The following is a 24,618-nucleotide window of genomic DNA, read 5'->3' on the forward strand; positions in this document are numbered from 1 at the left end:
CATAAAGCGAACAGTGGCTCTGCCTTCGGCACTATCAACTTCGAGAAAGTTTTCGTTCCAATGAACAACAGCATTGGCAGTTTTGTTGTTTATTTTTTACTGATTATCAGGTACTTTCTGAATATAATTCCATAGAATCAGCTGAGGAGAGAATACGATGGACATGAGTATGACCCGGTGAATGTAATTCCATTATGCTCAGGTTGATAGCTATCATCTTGAAGCGAATTGATTCATCAGTTTAGAAGTTAAAACTAAAATAAGATGCATCGGTCTGATTTTGTAAAATTTGGAAGATTATAATTGAATAAAACGTAATAAATGAGTTAGTAACTCTTTATTAGGGCCATTCCACGAAAAAGTCAACCCTTTGTCCCGTACGTGACGGTTCATATATTTCAATAAAAAGTAATGATTTTAAAGAGTAATGACGAAACTTTTTGCTTAAGAAATCACACATAAGTTTGTAATTTGTTTAGCAGATAGATGATCTTGTTCATTAATATTTTAAAGTATTACGAGTATTTTTAAAGAAATATATTAGGCGTCACGTGCGGGACAAAATGACTATTTTCCCTGAAATGGCCCTTTATCTCTTTAAGCTGTTATAAAAGAGTGTTAATTTGTCTGTATGTGTTTGTGATGTCCAGATTGAGGCCAAAAATTTGGCTGGAAGGGCTTAAGGCTAAATGCGCCACGAACACAGAAATTTAAATTTAATCTAAAAAATATTTTATGGATATTTTTACAACATTTTTGCGAGTATACTGCAGAATTATACTCGCAATTGCTCTGATGAATGAATAAATAAATGAAATTAATGCAGCTTTAGAACCAACCAACATTTGATTTTTTAATGACGCTTGTTTTAAATCAACATAATTTCCCAAATTCTAAAGAAACTTCAAAGAAAAGTCACGTTTCTCAAAAAAACTTGAACTGAAAATTTAAACTAAAATTATTCATCTAAAATTCTAGTTTTGTCATACTTCTGCATTTATATGAGGTACTAATATTTAAGCATTTCACCCTCATTTAAATTAACAGCTACCAAAATGGCTATTTTTATTTATTTTTAATTAACTTTTTCCCTAACGAGTTCAAAGATTTTATTTAAATCAGAGGATTTCTCTCTACTGGGCTTTCCGATTCCTACAGCGCAGTCATGAGATATGAATTTTGCTTTCTAGCCTAGCATTTACCGGAACGTACTGCGGTAAAGGCTATTAAAAACAGATAATCTATACTAATAATATAAAACTATAGAGTTAGTTAGTTTGAACGGGCTAATCTCAAGAACTACTGGTTCGAATTGAAAACTTCTTTTTGTGTTGAATAGTGCATTAATGGAGGAAGGCTATAGGCTATATAACATCACGCTACGACAAATAGGAGTGGAACAGCAATATAAAATGTTATGAAAACGGAAAAACTTATATTATAATGCAATATGTTTGGAACGCAGAATATACGTAGCCACGGTGGTTCTACCTGAAAGTTCGAACTTCGCGATCCAGTCGTCATAGGTTCGAGTCAGCTGTGAGGCAAATCTCAAGGGCACTTTTTAGAGAAAATCCTAAACGATGCTAAAAATAATTTGTAATATATATACGTATCATTGTCTTATTTTTCTTATGAACTAATAATATAAAGCTGAAGAGTTTGTTTGTTTGAACGCGCTAATCTCAGTAACTACTGGTTCGAATTGAAATTTTTTTTTTGTGTTGAATAGTTCATTTATTGAGGAAGGCTATAGGCTATTTATTCAAAAATCAGATTGACCGAAATTTTTGTGAAACAGATTTAGGAATGCGTTTTTTTTTTCGATGTTCAAGTACTTAACTTGATTTTGCAGGATTTTTCTATTGAGTTTTGTTTTCCTTATTTCTTTAACATTTGTTTTGTTCTTATAGTTGCAGATAGTTACTTATCTAAGTAAATAATTTGATTTATCGTATTATTTAATTGTGATTGTTCCTAATAACGTTTTATTATAGCATTGTTTATTTGGCGAAACACTTTAAATTGCAGGGTAAAAACACTGCTTCACTCGCTAACGAGCAGGGTTACGGTTGGGTGGTTGCCTGGCATGTTAAGCGATGAATTATGTAGTTGAAGGATTATTTCGAGTTTTAAAGCTTTGGTTAATTTTTTTATGTGTTTTGGCGAATAGTTTTAAATTCCAAAGAGACTTCAATAGGTCTTTTGAAAAAGTGTGTACGCATTTTACTTGAATAAAAATGATCATTTCACATCAGAAGGGGGACGGGGGCGTGGATATTTTTGTTCAACGGACTTCTTTTAACTTCTTAGCACGGGCATAGCCGTGCGGGTACTGCTAGTAATGTATAAAAATGAAAGAATGTTTAATGCCCTATGGGAATATAACTGAAACCAAAAACGCGTCAAAAAAGCAAAACTAATTATTCAATAAATGCTTAAAAGTAAAAGTTTGAAATTAGTCTCACAAGACGAAGAAAATGTGCTCAGAGTGGGCATAGAACGATTTGAATAAAACTCTTTGTTTGAAAATCATCGCCAGAACAGTTTTAAAAGCTTGACATAAAGCTCTAGGAAAATATTTTAATAGTCTTGATCCAACACGTATCGGCAATATTTTTTTCTTAATGCATTTAGAAAATACGATTTTTCAAAAGTTTTTAGAAAAATAAAATCAAACATTCTACGGCAAACATTTTCATTTTTGTTTGAAAGCAGTAAATTGCGCAAAAAAGTGAATAATCTAGTCGCGAGAGGTGGTTATAGTTATAGTGAAATACCGTATTAACACCGATTTAACGATTGCCAAGGGACTAGAAAAAGCTATTGTTAAAGCAAGGATATCGTTAAACCGAGAAGTATAGACATTCAATGCAGTCAAATCCGGACCAGTGAAATATATCATTAAATTGAGGAAATTGTTAATTCGAGTATCGTTAAATCAAAATTATACTACAGTTAAAAACATCACAAGTAGTAGCCATTTTGTTTATGTTTAATTTAAACCCAGGATTATAATTTTCGCGGTTTTCTGAAAACCATTTTTAGTACCCTTTTTTATCTGGAATTTTTGATTTATCGAAGGAGATCGAGTTTCAATTTCTTGGGTATATCGGGGTTCTACTGATTTTTTTTAAAGTTAATTTAAAATAAAGAAATAATAATTATTGAATCCATTAAAAATGAATTATTGACCTGCTTCAAAGTTATTCTAACATTTAGAGTAAGTCTGAGCCACATCAAAAATAGGTTTAAAAAATTATTTTAATTAAAGTAATGCATTCAAAGTAGTAGCAGAATCATACAATTTCGAAATGTTTAAAATTCCCTTTTGTACTTCACAACACCATAGGATTTCTATCATTTATAATACTGCATCATAAGAATATTACTATGTAGGAAGAGTAATTTTAGCAACTCCAAAAATTGCTTCCAAATCTTAACTTCCGAAGTTTCGAATGATGGAATTAGCTTTCTGCACTATTGTCTTTTTTTTCTCTCTCTTCTCTTTTTTTTTTACAAAATAGAGGGTGGAAATCTTGTTTCATTGTCTTACCCGGAAAGCGTACCATTAAACCTTCTAGTTCTTCTTTTTTAATGCTAAAAAATGTGAAGTGGCGCAAAGATGACCAGCATATTTCACAGTTATTTTAAATGACTAAGCAAATTAGAATTAACAAACTAATCTTACAGCATCAATAAAAAAATGATAAGAAATAGGGTTGTGTTCTTCTGTCAAAAGTACTACTTTTAGTCACTGAAATTGATAGAATAAGCAAAAAAAAAAAAAAAAAAAAAAAAATATGGAGTCAGAAAAAAAAGCTTATTTTCCCAAAAGTTATTATTTTTATTTTAAATTTATTTCCCTTTTTTTTTGTGTCCAATTTTGGAAATAAGGCGTGGTCTTCACGACGCGATGTACTTTGGCACGCTCCATTGGTGCGTTGAATGTTTACGCTTTGCTGTCAGCTGCGTTGCCAACACATGAGAATAAAGAAGCGAATTAAATATTGGGCTCTGCTCTAATTGCATCAGTGAATGGCATTTTCTCACTTGTGATGACATGCGCAGAAGCGTAAAACAGGAAATTGAATCTGCGCACCGACTAAAATAATTGGTAAAATATGTTAAATTTTGTATTTTTTTAAAAATAGTTAACTTCTGTGTTTTTAAGCATGCACTATCAAAAAGAAAAAGTACTTTTAAAATTTCGGAAACAATCCAATTCTTACATTAAGTACGAGAAACTGAAGAACATCTAAATTAATATTTCTTTAAGAGAAAACACAAATAAAAAAGAAATGAAAAATAATATCGTTGACGTGAAAAACAAAATGAACATTTCTCTGAACTATATTCAAAAAGAAGAAACTGAAAAAAGAACGAGACAGAGAAAACTTTAGTTTTTTGATGTATGCTCTTGCTGTTGTTGATTTCGTGACCATACGAAGTTCACTAGACGCCATGAAAAATAATAGAAATATTTGCATCGTAGTCGAGGTGAAATATTAAGCAAACACTTCCACTATAACTATTTACATGTTGGAAATTTGTACAAACAAAATTAATAAAAAGAGATGTTATGCGAGCTATTTGAAGGGGTCAAGAGAGATGCAGGCAGGTGTCTGTCACTCCTACTCGAGACGAAAAGTTGCCTGTTGAAAGGTCCAGGTCAACTGCTCTTATCGTTTGAAAAGAAGTCAGTGCTAAAGAAGCAAGAAATGTAGAAATGCTGAGTTGTGTCAACACTTCAACAGCATCGTTTACTCACAAAATTTAAGAGAACGGAAATATGAAACACTGTATGTTATTATTTTTGAATGGGACAAATCGCTTGAAGCATTTCGTTTCAAAGAAACAATACAGTTGAACTCGGTATATACGAAATGTCAAAAATCCGCGAATTTATTCGTATTGGCCGTTATTCGTAACAACCGTGAAAAAGTATACTGTGGAAAAACGAGGAAATACTACTGCGAAATATCACTATTACCAAACAAAATGATGACTAGTTTCTGAAAAAGAAAATTACAGTATTGAACCACGAACATTTCATGTAAAGAGGTCAAAAATTGTTGTTCGTCTTAGCCGAGACTTTCAATTTACTGTACTTATTATACGTGACATTTTTAATGTAATTTGAAAGCAAACCAAACTTAACGAACAAAATGTCTGTTTTAGCCGTGATTTCGTATTAAACGTGATCGTATTAAGAAAGATCTACTGTAGATCGGTTTACTGTCTCAAGCAAGAATCACATCGATTATAATTAAACAGCGTAGAGTTCATTACATTTACATATAGGGGCAGGGCTTAATTTCTACGCAAAGAAGTGCAGGAGTCCTCTAGTCTCTACAACTTATATTTAAGCGTACAGGGTTCATACTCAATTTGAATAAGAAATTTCCATAACTTTTCTAACACTTTTTCATGACTTAATAAAAATTTTCATGACAATGTTATACGAAGAATGTAGTACTATATAATGTCAAACTTGCAAATTTTCGGAAATGGGCTTTAGAAAAACTTTTATGTGAATGCCACTACCTCATGGGAGCACTTACTTGTGACTGAAAAAATATCAGTGCAAACTGCAGAAAATAAATTATTCTTATTCGTCTTTATTATATAAATTCAAATAAAGTAAAAATATAATGAAGGAAATACACTGATGTTTAAATGTCTACTAAATATTTAATAAATAGGGCCGAATAGTAATGAAGGGACAAAAATTGAATAAGTCATTACTAAATTTCCAAAAATAAATTCATTTCATAAAAACATTGCCCTTTGGTGTCAATAGTGCATCTAATTACCCATTTTACTTGACAGTATATTCGTTTATTAAAGTAAAGCCACGCTTTTAGTAAATTCATTTTTCTGAACCAGATATATTTCAGCTGGCCACAAGGATCAGTTTTGCGAGCTGTATGCTGGGCACCTCTGTTTTACAGTACAGTAAACCACTTGGTTTGCACTAATTTAGTGGTCAACTTAAACAGGTGGTCAACTTATATAGGTTGAATTATAGGATATAGATCTAATTCTGTGCCTGAAAATAGCGGTCAACTTAGACAGGTGGTCAACTTACAATGGTGGTGAACTTTACAGGTTTTACTGTATTAGAATTCCCTTATTTTTATGTTCTATTGCCTGACTAAAGTCTTCATTTTCTAAAGCCTTCAAAATATTGAGAATAACTCTGATAAATTTAACAATGATTTTTTTTACAAGTAATTGAAACGAACTCGGATACAATTGAATTACACTTTTTGAGGGGGCGTGGCAAAATCAAGAATATGCAAGTTCATTACTATAGAATAAAAAATATAAGAAGTGCTGAAAATAATGGTTAATTCAAAATTAGTGACGTCCCAGTAGTAAAATCACATTACAAAAAAAGGCGAGCGGCTGTTATAGAAGCAAATGAAATTGGATTCCAAAACTCGGATTTGTTTTTGAGATGGTTCAGTTTATATGCAATGTTACTAAATCACTCAATATTTCCAGCGATCTTTAGCTATTGTAATTTTCTTACTGCCCAAAACATTTTTCCATAACTTTAAACAAATTTCCATGACTTTTAATGAAAATATTTGTTTTCCGTGACTTTTCCAGGTCTGAAATTTGTTAATTTTTTCCATGACTTTCCAGGATTTCCATGACCCGTACGAACCCTGCGCGTAAATAACCAGGGTCGCCCCAAACTCAAATGTTTGGGAAGGCAGAAATTCTCAATTTGCCAAATCGAACTCGCAATTTTGCCGAATCGTCAGACCAAATTTGCCGAATAAGGAAGTTTTTGAAAGGTCAGTGCCCTTTCGTGACCTCCAATCGGGGCGTCCCTGTAAATAGCCTGAAATTTGCCTAAAATGTTAAAACTTGCGTAAATTTGAAAAGGTGTGCAGGAACTCCGCTCCCATGGGTTCTTATTCAAATTAAGCCCTGTATACATTAGGGTGTTCTGAAAAACAATTTTTTTTTATTTCGATGATGGGTAGTGCGGAAAAGGTGCCATAGGTAAAGCAAAGTGCACATAAAAAATTTGAATTTTTTTGCATAATTTCTTGATTTGCCGCAATTGGGTTGAAGCTTCGAAAAAATGTTGTTTTTTCATGTTTTTAGCCAAAATTAGTAAAAATAGTATGTTTCTATTTTTGATGATGAGTGACCCAGAAAAGGTGCCATTGGTGGCACTAAACTCCCATAAAAGTTTTGAGGTGTGTGGTATACTTTTTTTTCTTTTGCTCAAATAAGTAGAAGTTCTGGCGATTTTCAGTTTTTTTTTAATGTTTTCAATAATTTTTTTCAAATAGTAAAAATTTTGCTTTCGCCATATTTCGATTCCATAATTATATAGTTTTATCATATGTAATGCATATTTAAATGCGTAGTGTGTTACGAATTAACTAATTATTGCGTTTATTTTTTTAAATTTAAAATATGCTATTAGAAAAAGTAGAGCAGCTCTCTGTTTGATTTGCGTTCAAAACCAACGGGGGTAACGCAGAATTCGTATCAATCACTGGTAAATCTTTTTAAATAAGAAAAACGTTACTATCTCTTAACTAAAAACAGTCGCATGAAACGGCACTCCAGTAAGAACATGACAAGAAAAACCAAAAACAACGGTGTCATCGCAGGTGTTAAAACAAAGAAGGAAATAAATAAAGAACTGTAACATATTTGGTGTACATTTTTGGTGTTTTTTTTTACTTACGAACGAACTCCCGCTCTTATACCTGATAAATGAGATAGAGAAAGTACTGAACCTAAGAACTTTCTGGCCCAATCAAACCAAGCTGATGGCATGCGAAAACCTACTTATGATATCATTCTAGGTTACCTCTGTCATGTATTTCTACATTGGCAAAAGAAAAGGAAAATATGGAAAATTTGAGCACAGACCAGAAACAAGTAATTGAGATAGTTCTGCAACTGCTTCAACTGGAGTGTGGTCTCCAGAGTTTCGAGACAGCCAACCAGGGCTCATTACGTAGGCTAGGTGGCTCACAGCTGCCTACAGAGTTCTTAGCTTGCACTTAAGAACCTCGAAACCTAAAGATGTCTTACGATGTCTCGCACTGTTCGTAATATGAATTAGTTTGCCCATATGATTCGCATAAAGAAACGACCAGGGTACGCAAAAGGGATTTAAAAATGTAAATAACATATGGTCATCCTAAGAATTCACAACAATGCTACCACAGCAATGAAACTGATGAAAACCAATTTATCAAAACATTGTGATGAACATTAATTAGATAAATAGATAGCAATTAAAAGAAGAAACAAGAATTGAGAAATTCGAGGGTTTGGTTCCAAAATTAAAATTCAGATTAACTGAGCACAACGATATGCTCGATTTGGTTCTCAACCAATACCAGCCAACCTCGAATCACGAAATCTCTTTCGTCACAAGAAACTGGAATAAACATAGCATCAGAAACAATTTTAGAATCCGAAGTCCTACGCCAGCTATGTGCAGTAAATAGAAATATTACTAAGATAGCACGGAATTAGCAGATGGCCACGAATTAAAAGATGCTTTCATTGTAGCAATACTGTAACAGAAGTAAAAAGATATAAACACTCTGTTAAAAGTACGAGCAGAAATTTTCTGTACATCCACACCATCTTTTGTTCTTTGTTGAGTTCTGTGCTGTTCAATCTTAATTTTGAGCGCTGTAAAGTTTTCGAATAATACATTTCAAATTAAAAATTTTATGCGCAATAACTAGTTAATTAACGACACATCAAGTATCTAAAAATGCATCACATGTGGTAAAAATATATAATTATGACAGAGAAATATGGCGACAGCAAAATTTTTACCATTTGAGAAAATTTATTGAAAACGCTAAAATAACTGAAAATTGCCAAAACTTCTACTGATTTGAGGCACAGGAAAGAAGTATACACACACACCTTACAATTTTTTATAGGAATTTAGTGCCACTAATGGCATTTTTTCCGGGCAATTCATCACCGAAAACAGAAATACTATTTTTACAAATTTTGGCTAAAAACATGATAAAACAACATTTTTTCGAAACTTCAACCCAATTGCGGCAGATCAAGAAATTGTGCAAAAAATTCAAATTTTTTATGCGCACTTTGCTCCACCAATGGCACCTTTTTTGCTCTACCTATCATCGAAATAAAAAAAAAAGTTGTTTTTCGGCCCACCCTAGTATACATGCGTTCTCGGAGAAATACTTGTGGGTTATGGTATCTCTTTTGTGCACCAGAAAAGAAACAAAAGTAGTTTTTGGGGAAAAAAGCTTTTAAATTGATAAAATACGGTTTTGTGTGCACTTGAAAAGTTCATTTACATATTTCGAAAACTCAGAACCCTGCACTGTTAAAACAGCGGGTTGCATAAGGCACCTTATAGAGTGATACTCTTGTACCTTAACGGGGTGCACGAGTAGCACCCCGTTAAGGGTGCTATTTTGGCTCCCTGGGACACTTTATGGCCAAAAATGCCGCACCAAAAGTTGCCATAGAGTCAAAATGGCACCCGGCAGCGACATCCCATGGAAGGATGCCGTTAGTGCTACAAACGTTTCATTCTGAAAGGTGCTCAATTAGCTGTTTTAATAGCGCACAAATGTATTTTACTAAACTTATATGATTGCAGCTATCTTTATTTAATACCTTTCAGATGGAGATCACAACATTAACCAATACGGTTGGGTGTCAGAAGTAAATATTTAGAAATTATAGGTATGGTACGGAACGGTTGAAAAACGTTCATTTTAACCACTTTATTTTCATTCTTAGTTTAAGTATTTTGATATATTTTCAAGGAATCGCATTAACATTTTCAAAAAAAAAAAATAAAATAAAATAAAATAAAATAAAAACCCATTAGGTTTTGAAAACGGTGTTAAAAAACATAAATGGCATGGAAAAGGAATTGGATTAACCAATAGGATTAGCAAACACATTTACTCACAAGGGCAAGCGTTGTTTATACGAGGCTGCACCGATTAATTATCTATGCAACGCTTATAAGACTTTCCGGTAGTCATTGGTCATTCTCTTAAATAGAGAATTAGTTTTTAATTCCTATATTATGTTCGATGTGCATGAATGAAGTAGTCCCAATAGAGATCTAATATTTAAAAGGTGCATGAAAATTTTCCGCATCCTGTCTGATGCACCGAGACTTACGCCATTGAAATATCTCAATCGCGCATATTTCGAAATCTGAAAGTTGGGAAAAATTAGACATCCAACATCAGATTCAGCGCCTTCGATACAGGGGCTCCCCGAACTCAAATTCTTGGGAGGGCTGAAATTCTCAATTTTCTGAATGATGATATTTTTTCTGAAGAAAACTCCAAATTTCGCCGAATGATGATCATTTTGCCGAATAGAACTCCAAATTTTACCGAATGATAATAATTTTGTCGAATTGCTAGACAAAATTTTCCGAGTAACAAATTCTTTTGGAGGTCACGGTGCAGTACCGTGACCAACCATCAGGACGCCCGTGCTTCGATTTTGTATAAGAACCATGTTTCAAATTTCTTTCTTGAAAAACAAGTCCGTTCCGTTCCCTTGTCAGAATGAAACGCATTCTCTATTTAAAAATAAAAGAAAAAACAAAAACAAACAAATCTGTGATTCCGTCGTGATATACATAAGGAAAATTGCTTCATTGACTTACCTGAAAGCTACCAAAACAGCTGCCTCCGGGCAATGTGACGTAGCAGACGTAAGGAGGGTTAGTAGACGGCATCGACTCGTATATCACCAAGGCACCGTTTTTGAGATCGGCTCCCCTCGCTAGTTTCATCTGCCAGAATTCCTGAAGGGCTTCGACCACGTTGACTGGTGAGGGGGGAAAAAGAAATCAGACAAAAATCACTCGTGTGCAATCAATCATTCGTTATCAATCAGCTTAAATATGCTCATAACATGCAATTAGAGTATGCGACAACTTAAATTATTCAAGAAAATAAAAAGTTGAAAAATTTTCTTCGTGTGTTGTAGAACTTCGGAAGATATGAGGATGTTTTTCCAGGCTTAGTGCTTCGTTTATCATTTTTTCTTTTTTTGTTCATAGGATTTTTACACTTGCACTTCTTTTAGATTCTGCCTCTACTCCAAGTATACTATTAAAGTAAAAAAATACCCGCAGCACGGTGCATCAAAACGTTCATAATAAAAGAAATTTTAAAGAGAGAGGGACGATATTTATCATCATATGCTTACGCCATAAATGCTGAAGAAAGGATGCTAAATGATTTTACAGCTTCCCCAAACAGAGAACTGTATCCATTTAAGATCAAAAGAAAAATTATGTAGTATGAATTGGAAAGAGGCAGTTGCCACATCGTTCACAAGAAAAATAAATTAATTCAATAATTCTTAAAAAATAAAAATTTGTGTCTGACAAATTAAAAGTTTTTGAAATTACGAATTGCAGCCAAGAAGCCAAATAACTTCAAAAAGTAATAATTTTCCATAAATTTTGTCAACCTCAATTCATGGACTGACATAAGCCATTCTTTTTTTTTTTTTTACGCAGCTATTTATTACGCGAATATGACACGAGTTATTTTATTCATGTGAGCTTTTTTTTTCACTTGCTACGTCGCCCGACTTTGCACGTCCTACCTTGAATATAAACGTTTTGTCAAGTGACGCATTTTCGACAGTTAGATTTAGATAAGAGAAAAAAAAATACTGTAAAATTTACCGTCAAAATAATGACCACGGTCCCTAAAACTACTCATTAAAATTTGGACATTAGTCCGCAAAAATCCTCTACAAAATAAGGGTTTCAGTTCTCAAATAACGTCAACTCACTAACATCCTTGATTATCTTGTGCTGACAGTACAATAATAATAATAAAAAAAAATTTAATTTGAATTTTGACATCTTGAATTCAAATTATGTTTTTCGCAATCACGAGTGTGTGTGTTTATGTGTGCGGGAGGTATGTGTGTAGGGGGTATGTGTATGTTTGTAGGCGGGTATGTGTATGTGTGTAGGCATATGTGTTTGTGTCTGCGTGCAGGTATGAGTGTGTGGGTAGTTGTGTGTATGAGTGTTTGTGAGTGGGGGGAGGGAGAATGTGTATGTGTGTGTAGGCATATGTATTTGTGTTTGTGTGCAGGCATGAGTGTGTGGGTAGTGGTGTGTAGGTGCCTGTGTATGTGTAGGTGTCTGTATGTATGCGTATGTGTATGTGTTTGTGTGTGTAGGTGTATGTATGTATGTATGAGTGTGTATGTACGTGCGTGTATATATGCGTGTAAGTGTAGGATATTGACGCAACCTGGAGACGGTTTTCGCTAGAGAAGCAGCATCGTGAGGCCGGCCGGTCGACGTGACGGTGGTGCACCAGAGGGTGTTGGCGGGAAAATAAAATGATAGGACATCAAAACAGTCAAATGAAAGCAATAAGCAATCGTGTTTGCTCAATAATAATAATAATAATGGTAATTATTATTATTATTATTAAAAAGGGATATTTTTTAATTATTTTACTACACGAAAAGCTTTAAAGCAAAAGCAGGAATTTTACTTCTTCACAGAACAGATGGCAACAGATTTTTCTACTCAATGATTTCATTCACACTAATTAAAACTGAACTCACTGCAGATGATAAATTTCTGATTTAATATTGATGTTCTGAAATTTAAAAAGGCTTATAACTTTTTTCCTGGTAATTTTACAGAAATAGTGGTTTTGAAATCCGAAAAAAGTAAATCTACTTCAGGGGTATTTTTCGCAGACTTTCGAATGATTCTGAACTTGAAGCAATCGTGGGATTATTTCGAATGGAAAGAACCATTTAATGCCATTTTGGGGTCCTAAAATTAAAATTCGAATGGATCGATACTTTTTGGGCGTTCGAAAACCTGAGTACGTTCCTTCGCTGGTGCCAAAGTACCAATTTGGTCGAGATTCGACGTAAACTGATTTTTATTAAGAACATACATACATACATATATACTCTGTTTTATTTTTTTAAGGAAAGAAAAAGAGAAGAAGAAAGAGACGGGAATAAATCTATTTAAAATAAGGATGGGACTCTTATTATAAACGTGTAAATGTAATTTCATGTAGAACAAATTGATATGTTTTCTGAAAACTTGGATGAAGTTGACAAATAGAAAAATTTCAAAAGTTTTTAATTATTATACATTTTTGGATGCTCTTTTGGAAAAAGAAGTGTTTTTAGATGAGGTAAATGTGAGTCTGTCGGTCTGTCTGTCTCAACCCCTAAAAAACAATTAAGTGAATAGTCCGATCCGAACAAACTTTTGTTTCTTAGAATGAGGTCTCGCTGAGGACACCTTATTCCCATATTTCACTTTTGATTTGGATAATGTTTTGTTCAATTTTTAACAGTTAAAATAATAATAATAATAGATCTTAAATGGAAATTTTTGGCAAATATAAATCCCGAACTTAAAGGCATACCTTTTTCAAATAAATTTTGTTGGAAATTTTAAAAAAGATCTGCTTGACTTGAACAACTTTTCGTTCAGTTTTGAGCAGTTCAAAAAATTTTAACATCAGCACTAATAGGGAACCGTAAGGTCTCAATATAGATCCCGAACTTAAAAGCGGATTTCCTTCAAACACACTTTATGGGAAAAACTCTTTATGGCATGTATAGAAAAGATTTTCTTGATTTAGTTCTTTTAAGGTTATTTTTTGAACAAATAAAGACATTAACGATAAAATTTTTAACATTTCCGACAAAGCAAAAAATTATTTTTTTGGCACCAAAAAAAAAAAAATTTTAAATAATTGTATAAATTCTGAATGCATTCTCAAATGTTGGTTTCAAGAAATAGAAAAAAAAAGTTATTAGTTTATTACTCAAAATCAAAATTAGGGCTCGACCGATGGCATTTTTTGGCCGATGGGCCGATGCCGATTGTTGGCCGATTGTTCAAAGACGGCCGATGGCCGATGGCCGATTGTTTTCCTCCAAATGGCCGATTGCCGATGGATGGCCGATGGCCGATGCCGTAGGCCGATGGCTAAAAAAAAAGTTAAAAAAAAAAATTTTAATTCTGATATTTTTAATTCAAATTATGTTTTTCGCAATCACGAGTTGCGACAGGACCCTACTCATTGGAGTTATTGTTTATATAAACTGTTCCTATACCCCCAAACTGCCCTTCTCCTGGGCGGTTACGTGTGTATAGTTGTGTGTGTGTAGGCGCGTATGCATGTGTAGGCTTGTGTGTGCGTAGACCTGTGAATACACGTAGGCGTGTGTGTCTCTCTGTGCGTACGTGCTTGTGCATGTGTAGGCTTGTGTGTGTATAGACTTGTGTTTGCACATAAGCGTGTGTGTGTGTGTATGTGTGTGTGAGCGTGTGTAGGACATGGACGCCAACGACCAGGAGAAGCAGATTTCGGGGGACATTGCTCAGGACCGGAGGAACCGCGCCTGCAGATGACGGTGGGCGGGAGTGCTGCAGAGGAAGGCGGGGGGGGGGGGGGAATAAAATCAGCGTAACGTCAAGGACAGTCAAATGAGAAAAATAAGCAATCGTGATCAAAAAATCTAACAGAAATAAATTGATAAGATTGTCAGGGCTTTAAAGGATCATTGATTCAATTCACTTTAATTCCTTTCTACGGATAAGGAATTGTAATCACGAAAAATATATATATATATATATATCAGATTTCGGCCTAAATTTCTATTTTACGATCACCCAATTTAAACTTCACAAGTTTTTTTCGGCATATCTGTACATGCATATGTACCTAAGAATATATAGATGACCGAAATATCCACTTTGAACGCCTCCTTAGTTAATTATAGTAAATTCTCTTGTAATGTCTTCATGCGCGTAAACTTGAATCACTCAAAAAGTTATGAAATAGTAAGTTGAAAACTCTTACGTACGTAGTATGATCTAAAAGTTCGAGGACAAATTGTATAAAACCTTACCCTGCATTGTTCACATTACTGAAGTACATCTATCTACAAAATAGTCACCTTGAACGACTATGCTTTTCTGCCAACGTTCGTATAGCTTTTAGAAGGACTCCTAGAAGACATTTATCGCAACCTCCTGTAAGACCTCTTGCGCTGCTGCTTTAATTTCGTCGTGGGGAAGAAGGCGACTTTCATGTTGAGGGTGCACGGTTCAATTGATCAATACTCTGATATGACAAACAAATAACATAACGTTTCGACGGACTTAGCTCCGTGTGACTTTTACCTGTTTCCAGCAAAAAAACATTTGCATGGACGCCGCTTTCTTCCGTCAGTAAAAGATAAAGCTGCAACACAGAAGGTAGCAAAAAATGGCTTCCAGGAGTGTTTCCAAAATTATGAACACTGGCAGAAGTAGTACATAGTCCCTCAAGGTGACCTTTTGAAGGTGGATGTGCTTCTGTAATGTGAGTTATTTTGGGTAAGGTTTTATACAGCTTGTCCCCGAATTTTTGGATCATACTGCATACAATCTGTATAGGGTGTAGTTATGCTTCTCCTATTTTGACTGCTGTATGATGGAAGACAAAGAAAAAGAGCCAAAAAAAGAAAAAAAGAAAGAACGAACGAAAAAAGGAAGAAAAACAAAGAGACTGTTTAATAACCAATTGATTTGTTTGTTTTTTTTTAAATTGAATATATAACTAAGATTTCAGTAATATTGTAATAATGTGAGGATTTAGGTACATTAAACATAGTTAAAAAACATTAAATTATGTTGTTTAATCATTAAAAAAAAATAAGAATAAATTTATGAAACCGTCAACAAATTACGCAATTAAAGTGGAAAGATTGCAAGTAGACATTTTTCAGTCATCAATTTAAATAAAAAAGGTAACAGATAAATTACAATATTAAATCATAATAGGAATATTTATATACTTATTTAAAATTTATGAATAGAAAAGTTTGTATTTTTCACAAAAGCTGTAACAGTGACATAAACTTTGTGGAAAAAAGAAATAGCAATGAAAAGGGTGAGGTTCTTAAAACGCAGCTACAATAAACAAACACAATATTTACACCAAGTTAATAACTGAATACATATACTACTTGATCTGATGTTTGCACACGTAATATTGAACAATTTGATTGTTTAATCTTTTATGAAGCACTACAACTAAGTTCAAATGAAATTTTTCAATTTAACAATAATTTTCTGAAATTTAAAAAATTGCATAATAGAAAATCCTTGAAACGTTTCTATAACATATTATTAAAAATATGATGAAAACAAAAATAATTTATTTATTGATTTTATATAAATACATAAAAATAGTTACTTACAACAGAAAAAAAAAATCGATCGCTATTAATGATGAAAAAAAGATGGCGCATTATGAAGTATATGTGAAACAAGTATAAGAAATGCGCAAAATGACATTTCTTGACCAAAATAAATAATCGCTAAATATTTAAGAAATGCTTGAAATGACGAGGGTGGGTGAGGGGTTAGGACTCCCCTCTGATTTTGGAGTAACTCAAAACATTAAATTTCGACCTCATTTTTTGTTACAGAACCGCTACGCCGCTACCACCAACGCCTCGGAAGAGTTTCTGAATCTACTTCAGCACTTCTGAAGAAAAATTCAAAAGTCCCTTTGATTTCCGAATTATGTCACCATTCAAAACGTCTTTAATCAATTTCTTATATTAATGCTCTAAATTCTTCCTAAACAATAGATAAAGTTGGAAAAAAAATCTCTAATTTTAAACAACTAAGAAGTACAACTAGAGTTTAATTTCAGAAATTGAGGGAGTGGGAGGAGGGGCACGCAAGTGTTCTCGGAAATACAAAAAATAGTCGTAAAAAATAGAGTTCAAAATAATCATAAACAAAGAGCAGAAAAACCCTTTTAAAACTTGCACTCGAGTTTGTTTTGACGTGCAGGGAAACAAAAATGAAACAAAACCGGTTTTGCTATCTCATATTTGTTTCCATAGTCTCCAATTCGGCAATATATTACCAAATGATCGTCAGTCTGAGACGCTATATTAGTTTTCCATTGAAATAAGTACTTAATAGCCACAAAAAATGAGTAAATTGGCTTTTTAGAACAGCCGATCGAGAACAAAAAAGAAAGTGCGCAACTGGAACGTACGCACACCCCACATGTGAAAATTTAGCCTTCTACAGCTTACCATTTTTGAGTTATGACTTATGAGAGATACATACGTACATCCAGCCGCAAGAAACAACGCAATAATTAACTTGTTTGGTACCTGAATGCAGTATTAAAACCTCTTTCTGGGGTGACTAAAATAGAAATTCATACTAAATTTAAGTAAACAATTTTATATGAAATCAATAACTCCTTTTACTTTGTATTAAAAAGTAAAACAACAAAGGTCCTTCTTTTTTCTTCAAAAACATCGGCCAATTCCATCGGCTTTTCGATGTTTTTTAAAGCCGATGGGCCGATGTTTCCTGCAAGTTAGCATCGGCCGCCGATGCCGATGCCGATGGCTAAATTGCTGAACCATCGGCGCCGATGCATCGGCCAGGCCGATGCATCGGTCGAGTCCTAATCAAAATCCCATATTTTGTTAAGTTGACATTGACGAAAGTCAGAGTTAAATATGACTGAATCAAAACGAAATGAATTCAAAGCGCAAATGTTTTTGCCAGGATTCGGTGGGAAAAGGTCAATTCTCTACTCCGAGTCTTCGAATTTTACGATCTTCGACTCCGACTCCGCAGCCTTGGCAGAAATACATACACGAAAAAAAAAAAAAAAAGACCGATTCCAACTGTTGGAAGTTTTTGAAGTTCTCTACTCCCGATTCCGACTTTTTTACCCCAAAATCAGTCCGGCTTCTACTTTACGATTCCAACTCCGACACCACAGCCTAGGTTTTACTGTGAAATATTGATTGTTGAGATGATTTGGTTTATTCTCATTTTAAAGTTCTAATTTTTTATTTTATTTTTGGCAACGGTAATTAAAAGATAATTTTGAGTGATTCGGAACTCCAGCGCTCGAATACGCTACCTTGCGGTGATTTACAAAACTGCCGATGAAACTAAGACATTGCCACATTGCGTTCCACGTGTGTCTGTCGACGTAAACACAGGCAGTTTGTTCTAAGTATTTATTAACGCAATCGATGAGTCTTAGTTTGCTTTCAGCTACCGAAATTAATTCGTCCCTTAGTAGTATTCTCGAGCTTCTCAAAATAATGTTAGTTTTCCTTATTTCCTTCTAAAATATGAGTTGATTGAAAATAGTGAAAGCGAAAACTGGATTAACAAACTTGGATAACGTTATACAAGGTAAAATTTTTTTATTGTTTTGTATGAATTTGTAAGAATATGAGTTTTTTTTAATCTTAAATTAATTTAACTAACCATCTTTTACAGCAGCATTTAGTTGGAATGGACGGTACGCAAAATATTTTCTTGAATATATTATCGTAGAACAAAATGAAAAATGTTTCACCGAGAAAGAATTTACTTTATTCCTTTTATTCTCAGCTGAAAGGTTTCGCCAAATTTGTTTAGGGTTATAGTTTTAGTATTGTGCGAGCAAAGTAGCCTTGGCGAGATTTCGCGTTTTTAGTTAAACCATTTTTAATTTTTATCATGAGTGGAATAAAATGGTAGTAAGATTACAGAATTCGATAAGTAAAAAGAAATAATGGTCAAAACTACCACCATATATCCGTAAGAATTCTGTAGATGATTTGCATAACTTGGCATAATTAAATCGTAACTCAGAAATTAGAAAAATCGAAACAGAAAAATTTTAAATTAACCGATTCGGGAATTCGAGAGAAATAACTCAGCAACAAATGCAAAACAATAAGCGCTAGCCAAGCAAGGCAAAGAAGTATCATCTTCTTTCGATAATAATTTGTAATGTCATATTGAATTTTCTAGCATTAATTGTTGTTCTTGTCAGGCCACAATTATTATTTAGTTTTATCAAGAATTGATAAATATCGAATTCAACATCGTGGAAATAGCTGCTGAGAACTACGAACTACGTAGTTTGCATTAATCTTTGACGTTTAGTAATGCTTCTTGAATTCTCATTTCTTTCTACGTGGGCCAGAATATCCACAAGACTTTGAAAATTAATTTAAAAAGAATAAAGCGAAAAATATCATACATACGAACAAAAATCACAACACTTTTAGCATTTACCACAGCGTTACCACATGCGTTTGTTTTAGTTTTTAAGTCGGCCATTAGACAGTGACTGCAGTGCCCCCTATAGTTCGTTGGAGTTGCGAATTTATTTTTTATCAGAAAGCAAGAGCTAATTTAAGAGGACATTTTATTATTTATTTGCATACAGGGGTAGAAGTGACCGACTTGTCACATATAGGACATTTTCTACAAAAAATATAGGACAAATATAGGACACATTATATGAATAATTTTGCTATGAAAAATGAAATAATACATATCATATATTATTCAGTTATTCTTATCAATGATTTTGTTTAAAAAAAACCTCAAACAAAATACCTTACATCTATAATGACTTTCCTGTAGTTGGAAGAATAATTTTTGAAAAAAGTGTACTTTATAGATTAAATAACTAAACAAAATTTGAACAAAGACAATTTTTATTTTTTCTTTCTGACTCATGACCCAAGTACTAATTCCACTGCTCTTAGATTTTATATCTAAACTGAACCCTTTACTACTTGTATTAAGAACAAACAGAGCTTGAGAAGGATCCTTCTGATGTTTTACAGAGTTTTCTTTATGCTTGAATGTTTTAGCATGCTGCCTCAATTGCGAAAATCCACTATTGCTTATGGGCACTGAACATTTGCAAAAATGGCAAAAAGCGGTAAAATCATCTATTTCTTTAGTGCAGCATGCACCAAAATTTGTAGAATAATTGTCTTCCTGGTTCAACAACTCCACACGAAATGTCGTTAAGCGGTGCGATTTCGCCATTATAATTCCACTTATTACAACAAACTACGTTTTAACATCATAAGGAACTAACCATTCCAACATTATAAGGAACTAACCATTCCACGATCCCAAAATTCCACAAAAAGAAAATTGGAACATTCCGATCAGAAAATGCATTGAATGCAAAAATACACCAACGAAAACATATGATGGAAAACAAAACAAACGGCTGTTGCCCCCCCCCCCCCAAATGAAAGATTCTAAAACCAACTTCAGCATTAGTTCTCGAAACTCCACCCACTATATCGTGATGTCACATTGCTCTAACCAATGAGAGAAGATGCATGTTGCAGAATTTAGTCAGTCGAGTTTTTTAATTTGAAATTCGTTTGGGCACGTACTTTAAGCGAAAAATCCGATGTCAGAAAGTTTATTGAGCAATCACGATTGCTTATTGTTCTCATTTGACTGTTTTTGGCGTTACGCTGATTTTATTTTCCCGCCAGCACCCCCTGCAGCATCACCGTCGACCGGCCGCCTCACGATGCTGCTTCTCTTGCGAAAACCGTATCCAGGTTGCGTCCATATCCTACACACACCTACACACACACACACACACACACACACACTCATGCCTGCACACAGACACAAACACACATACCTACACACACACACACACACACACACACGAACGTCTACACGCACAGCACTGCATACACAACACTCACACACATGCATACGTACACACACACACACACACACACACGCATACATACACACGCCCGTGATTGCAAAAAACATAATTTGAATTCAAGATGCCAAAAATTCAAATTAATATATATATATATATATATATTACCATTCTTTTTAAAAGATATATATGGTATAAAACAGGAATATAGGAAATATAGGACGATTTCGATGCTTTTTTTTAAAATATAGGAAATATAGGATATATAGGACTACTTCGACCCCTGTGCATATTTTCTAATACTTTTTAAAAACTTTTGGTGACGGGGGAAGAATAAAAACCGAGGTACTTTATATTTACACACACAAAAAAAAAATAATAATAATAATAATAATAACAAACATTTTTTTTTTTGTAAAAAAAATAAAGTACTAATCTTGAAGTGCTTTTTATTTTTACAACTTCCATTTCTTTTTTTTTTTTTTTTTGAAAACGATTATAGAATTCTTTTACGGCAAAACAATATTAGTTGCATTGTTTAAAAGGTGCTGTTACTTTGTTTATTCGCTTTAATTTTTTTACGGATCTGCTTCAACAGGTGAGAGAGGCATATTTTTATTTTAGAAATCAACTATAAATGTTGAAAAAGCATGATGGACAAAATTTGCATTTCTAGCTAGTTAAGAGAATATGGACCACATGCTGGAAAGTCGATGTTGGCATATGGGAAAGTAGGCTCGTTTAGTTCGGGAGAGAACTTCTTGTTGATCTGCGTCGTTATCTGACGGAGACCTTTGACCAAACATTCAAATAGGGCTAATCGCTGAACAAAGAAAACAGGTTTATGGTGTGGGCGTCGCATTTTAGTGTTTTGAAATTTTCTCTCGGCTGAATAAATTCATGTTCACGCTTTAAATAACAAAAGTCGAATAAACTGAGCAGTTGAATAAGTTCTGGAAGTCTAATCTAAACATATGAAAGGGTTTTCAGACAACTTCAATTCAAGTAGACTTAAATGCTCCGAAATTTAAATAAGAGGGACAAAATATTTTCTTAAATAATATTGATGTTTATTTTTTTCCCCCTTTTCTACCACAAGACAATTATTTTGAGGAATAAATGTCGACCGGAAAAGTATGAATGATTCAAAAAATCCTACTCGTTAGAATACAAAAGACTTTAATTCAATTTTATAAAAAAAAAAACGAAAAAGTTCGTCCGGAGATGGTCAACACAGGGCTGATCCAGTCTTTTTCTAAATTTTTTTGCTTTGTAGCACTTTTTGACGCGCGGACCAATAAATACTTTGGAAAAGCTTTCGCGTATAAGTGAGGCTTCTTTTCTTAACATGATACCAAGTATTGTTGCATAAGGTATTTGAAGGATTTTTACTATGACTTACATACAACAACATCTAAACACATAGTTAAGTAATTATTGTTATGAATATTACATATAAAAAAGTAAACATTTGAAAAATATCAAAAAATTGTAAAACGAAATCTCAAAACAAACGCATAAAATATCGAATAATGTTATTATTATTTCAAAAAGAAAAATTATTTATCGCGGAATTAGTTTTGCTCAAAAACCAGACTATCTTTTTTAGATATTTTATTCACACTGTAAATATTTTAAGCGAATATCTAGGGTCTGGTGGGGGAAAGTGGTCAATGGGGTAAAGTGGTCATTCGTCAGATAAAGGGCTATAACTTGGAAATAAATGTTCGAATGAACGTGAAAATTTTATTTTAGGATAGGGCAGTTAGAAACTACATTTTGAATACAAAATTTCACATCTGGCAAAAATTTATTTGGTAAAATAAAATACTTTGTGTGAATATGAAAAATTTCAAAATCTGAACACCTCTTTTAACTTTCTTTGAAAATTTTGTTTGTTAGAATTATGAACAGATTGACTGCACAGGAAGCTTCCTACATGTCTCAAGAACTCTTACTCATTAGCAGTTAACTGAATCTATTTTGGTTAATTTTTCAGAAGAATTTAAGTAAGATGGGGTAAAGTGGTCATAATATTAGGCTTAAAGAATATTGTCCTTCTAACGTCACGTAATCTTTAAGTATGAGGCATACACAAATGAAATATTAATTTTACTTAATAAGTATCGTTTTTACAGTAAACAGGGTTAAATATACGAGTATATGCGTATGCATGCGCATATACTCGTGTAGGCAAGTATACATACGCATTCACATAAATGCACCAATAAACGCGTAATATATGGGTATCTGCAAGTATTTTTTGTCTATAAAGGTATACGTTCGACTACACACGTATACCCGCTTATACTCGTATATATACGAACACTTATTTTCTCAGGTAGACACGTATATATGCGTACGTACTCGAAACTCAAGTAGGCACTTACACACAAGCATATGATATACACGTATACAGGGTAAGATTAAACTCTTGGGCAAATTCTTAAAAGATGTAACAGGGGAGTAGAAGAAACAAGAATCATAAGAAACAAATGGTCACAAACACAACGCTGACGCGCAACATGCACGCAAAGTCAGAAACTGAGGGATGCAAAACAGGTCACAAATTTATTACACAAAGACAATTTTACGCAACATTTTAGATCTTAAGAAAGTGTTAAAGTGACTGATGAACTTTGTGGCCGGTTGCTGTAATACGTGCATCGTAATCACAAAGCACTCTCTGTTGCAATAGTGAGACTTTTGAAAAACTTTTATCAGTCGCTGTGCCTTTGTTGTGATGCGTGGATTAGAGCTACTACAGGCCGTAACTTTAACATCTGCTCCAAATATTTCTTAAGAACTAAAATGTTGGTTAAAATCATCTTTTGTTTTCTTTTTTTTTCCAATTGGGCTGTACAAGAGATCCACCTGAAGAGGCGTCTGGGCCATAACCAGACCTAGTGCTCTCCCCTACAATGCATCAGTTTTTTGTGTGTCACCATTAAGGCGTTGATGCATATGACACAGTAGTTTTTTTGACGCCCAGTTTCCACCAGGTGGAGGCACCTGGGCTCACTGATGTGACATTGCACTAGGAATTTAATTTTTTCCTATGGAATTGTAAGTCAAACGAATACCCTAGGGATCTTTTACATGCCGCACAATCATATGACATGTGCGCTGATAATTTTCTTCATGTTGAAAATCCACCGACCGGCATCCCCAGTTCAGAACCCGGGTCCACAGACCTGCAAGGCGAGCGCCTAACCATCACGCCACCAGCCGGTCAGGTAAATCATGTTTGTGTGACAAATTTGTGGCCTGTTTTGCATCCATCAGTTTCTGGCTCAGTGTGCATGTAGCGCGTCCGCGACCATAAGTTCATTATGATTCTTTGCTTCGTATCCTCTCCCCTCACACACCCCTTTGGATTTTGCCCCAGACCTTGGATTCACTCTGTAAGCATATATGTATATTAGGGGATATACCTGTGTATACATACATGTATTAATATAAACGTAAATGTACGTATATACGTCTATACTTTTACATAATCGTGTTTGCACGTAAACATTCGTATATATTCGTTGCTTCCATATATGTACGTGAGTAGACATGTACAAACACGCACCGGATATATCCACGGAATAACTCGTGTATACCCGTAAATGTATGTATGTATACCTATATATGCGTACATATGTCTACTATATACGCATATACTCAGGTATGCATGTATATACTCGAGAAAGAAGCGCATACACACATATGATGTTCGTTTATACGCGTATATACTTGTATATACACCTGACACGTATGTACTCGTTTAGACACGTATACTGTAGGTAATAACGTATAAATGCTCATGTATACTCACATATACTTGTGCATATACTTGTAACTATAAGAGTAATCGAAATATACAAACATTACGGTTATTTATAACGGTTTTGCATCTAATTTAAACTGTGACCACTTTACCCCATGCTATGACCACTTTCCCCCACCCCATGGGGTAAAGTGGTCATAAATACATAGGGAAATGAAAGTGTTATAAAACTACTTAAATTAATAATTTTCCCCCTGAAATTCTATGTACCGTGTTCTTTATTTA

General features: G+C 33.9%; 1 protein-coding gene across 1 annotated transcript in view; it reads right to left on the bottom strand.

Annotated features, from left to right (window-relative positions):
- LOC129216032 (protein limb expression 1 homolog) overlaps positions 1 to 24,618 on the bottom strand; it is a 371,051-nt gene that overhangs the window by 76,481 nt on the left and 269,952 nt on the right. Inside the window, exon 2 of the mRNA XM_054850176.1 lies at positions 10,679 to 10,842. Within this exon, the coding sequence (XP_054706151.1) occupies positions 10,679 to 10,842 (164 nt within the window). The remainder of the gene's footprint in view (positions 1 to 10,678; positions 10,843 to 24,618) is intronic.

Source organism: Uloborus diversus, chromosome 2, assembly GCF_026930045.1.
Source record: "Uloborus diversus isolate 005 chromosome 2, Udiv.v.3.1, whole genome shotgun sequence".
NCBI classification, from domain to species: domain Eukaryota; kingdom Metazoa; phylum Arthropoda; class Arachnida; order Araneae; family Uloboridae; genus Uloborus; species Uloborus diversus.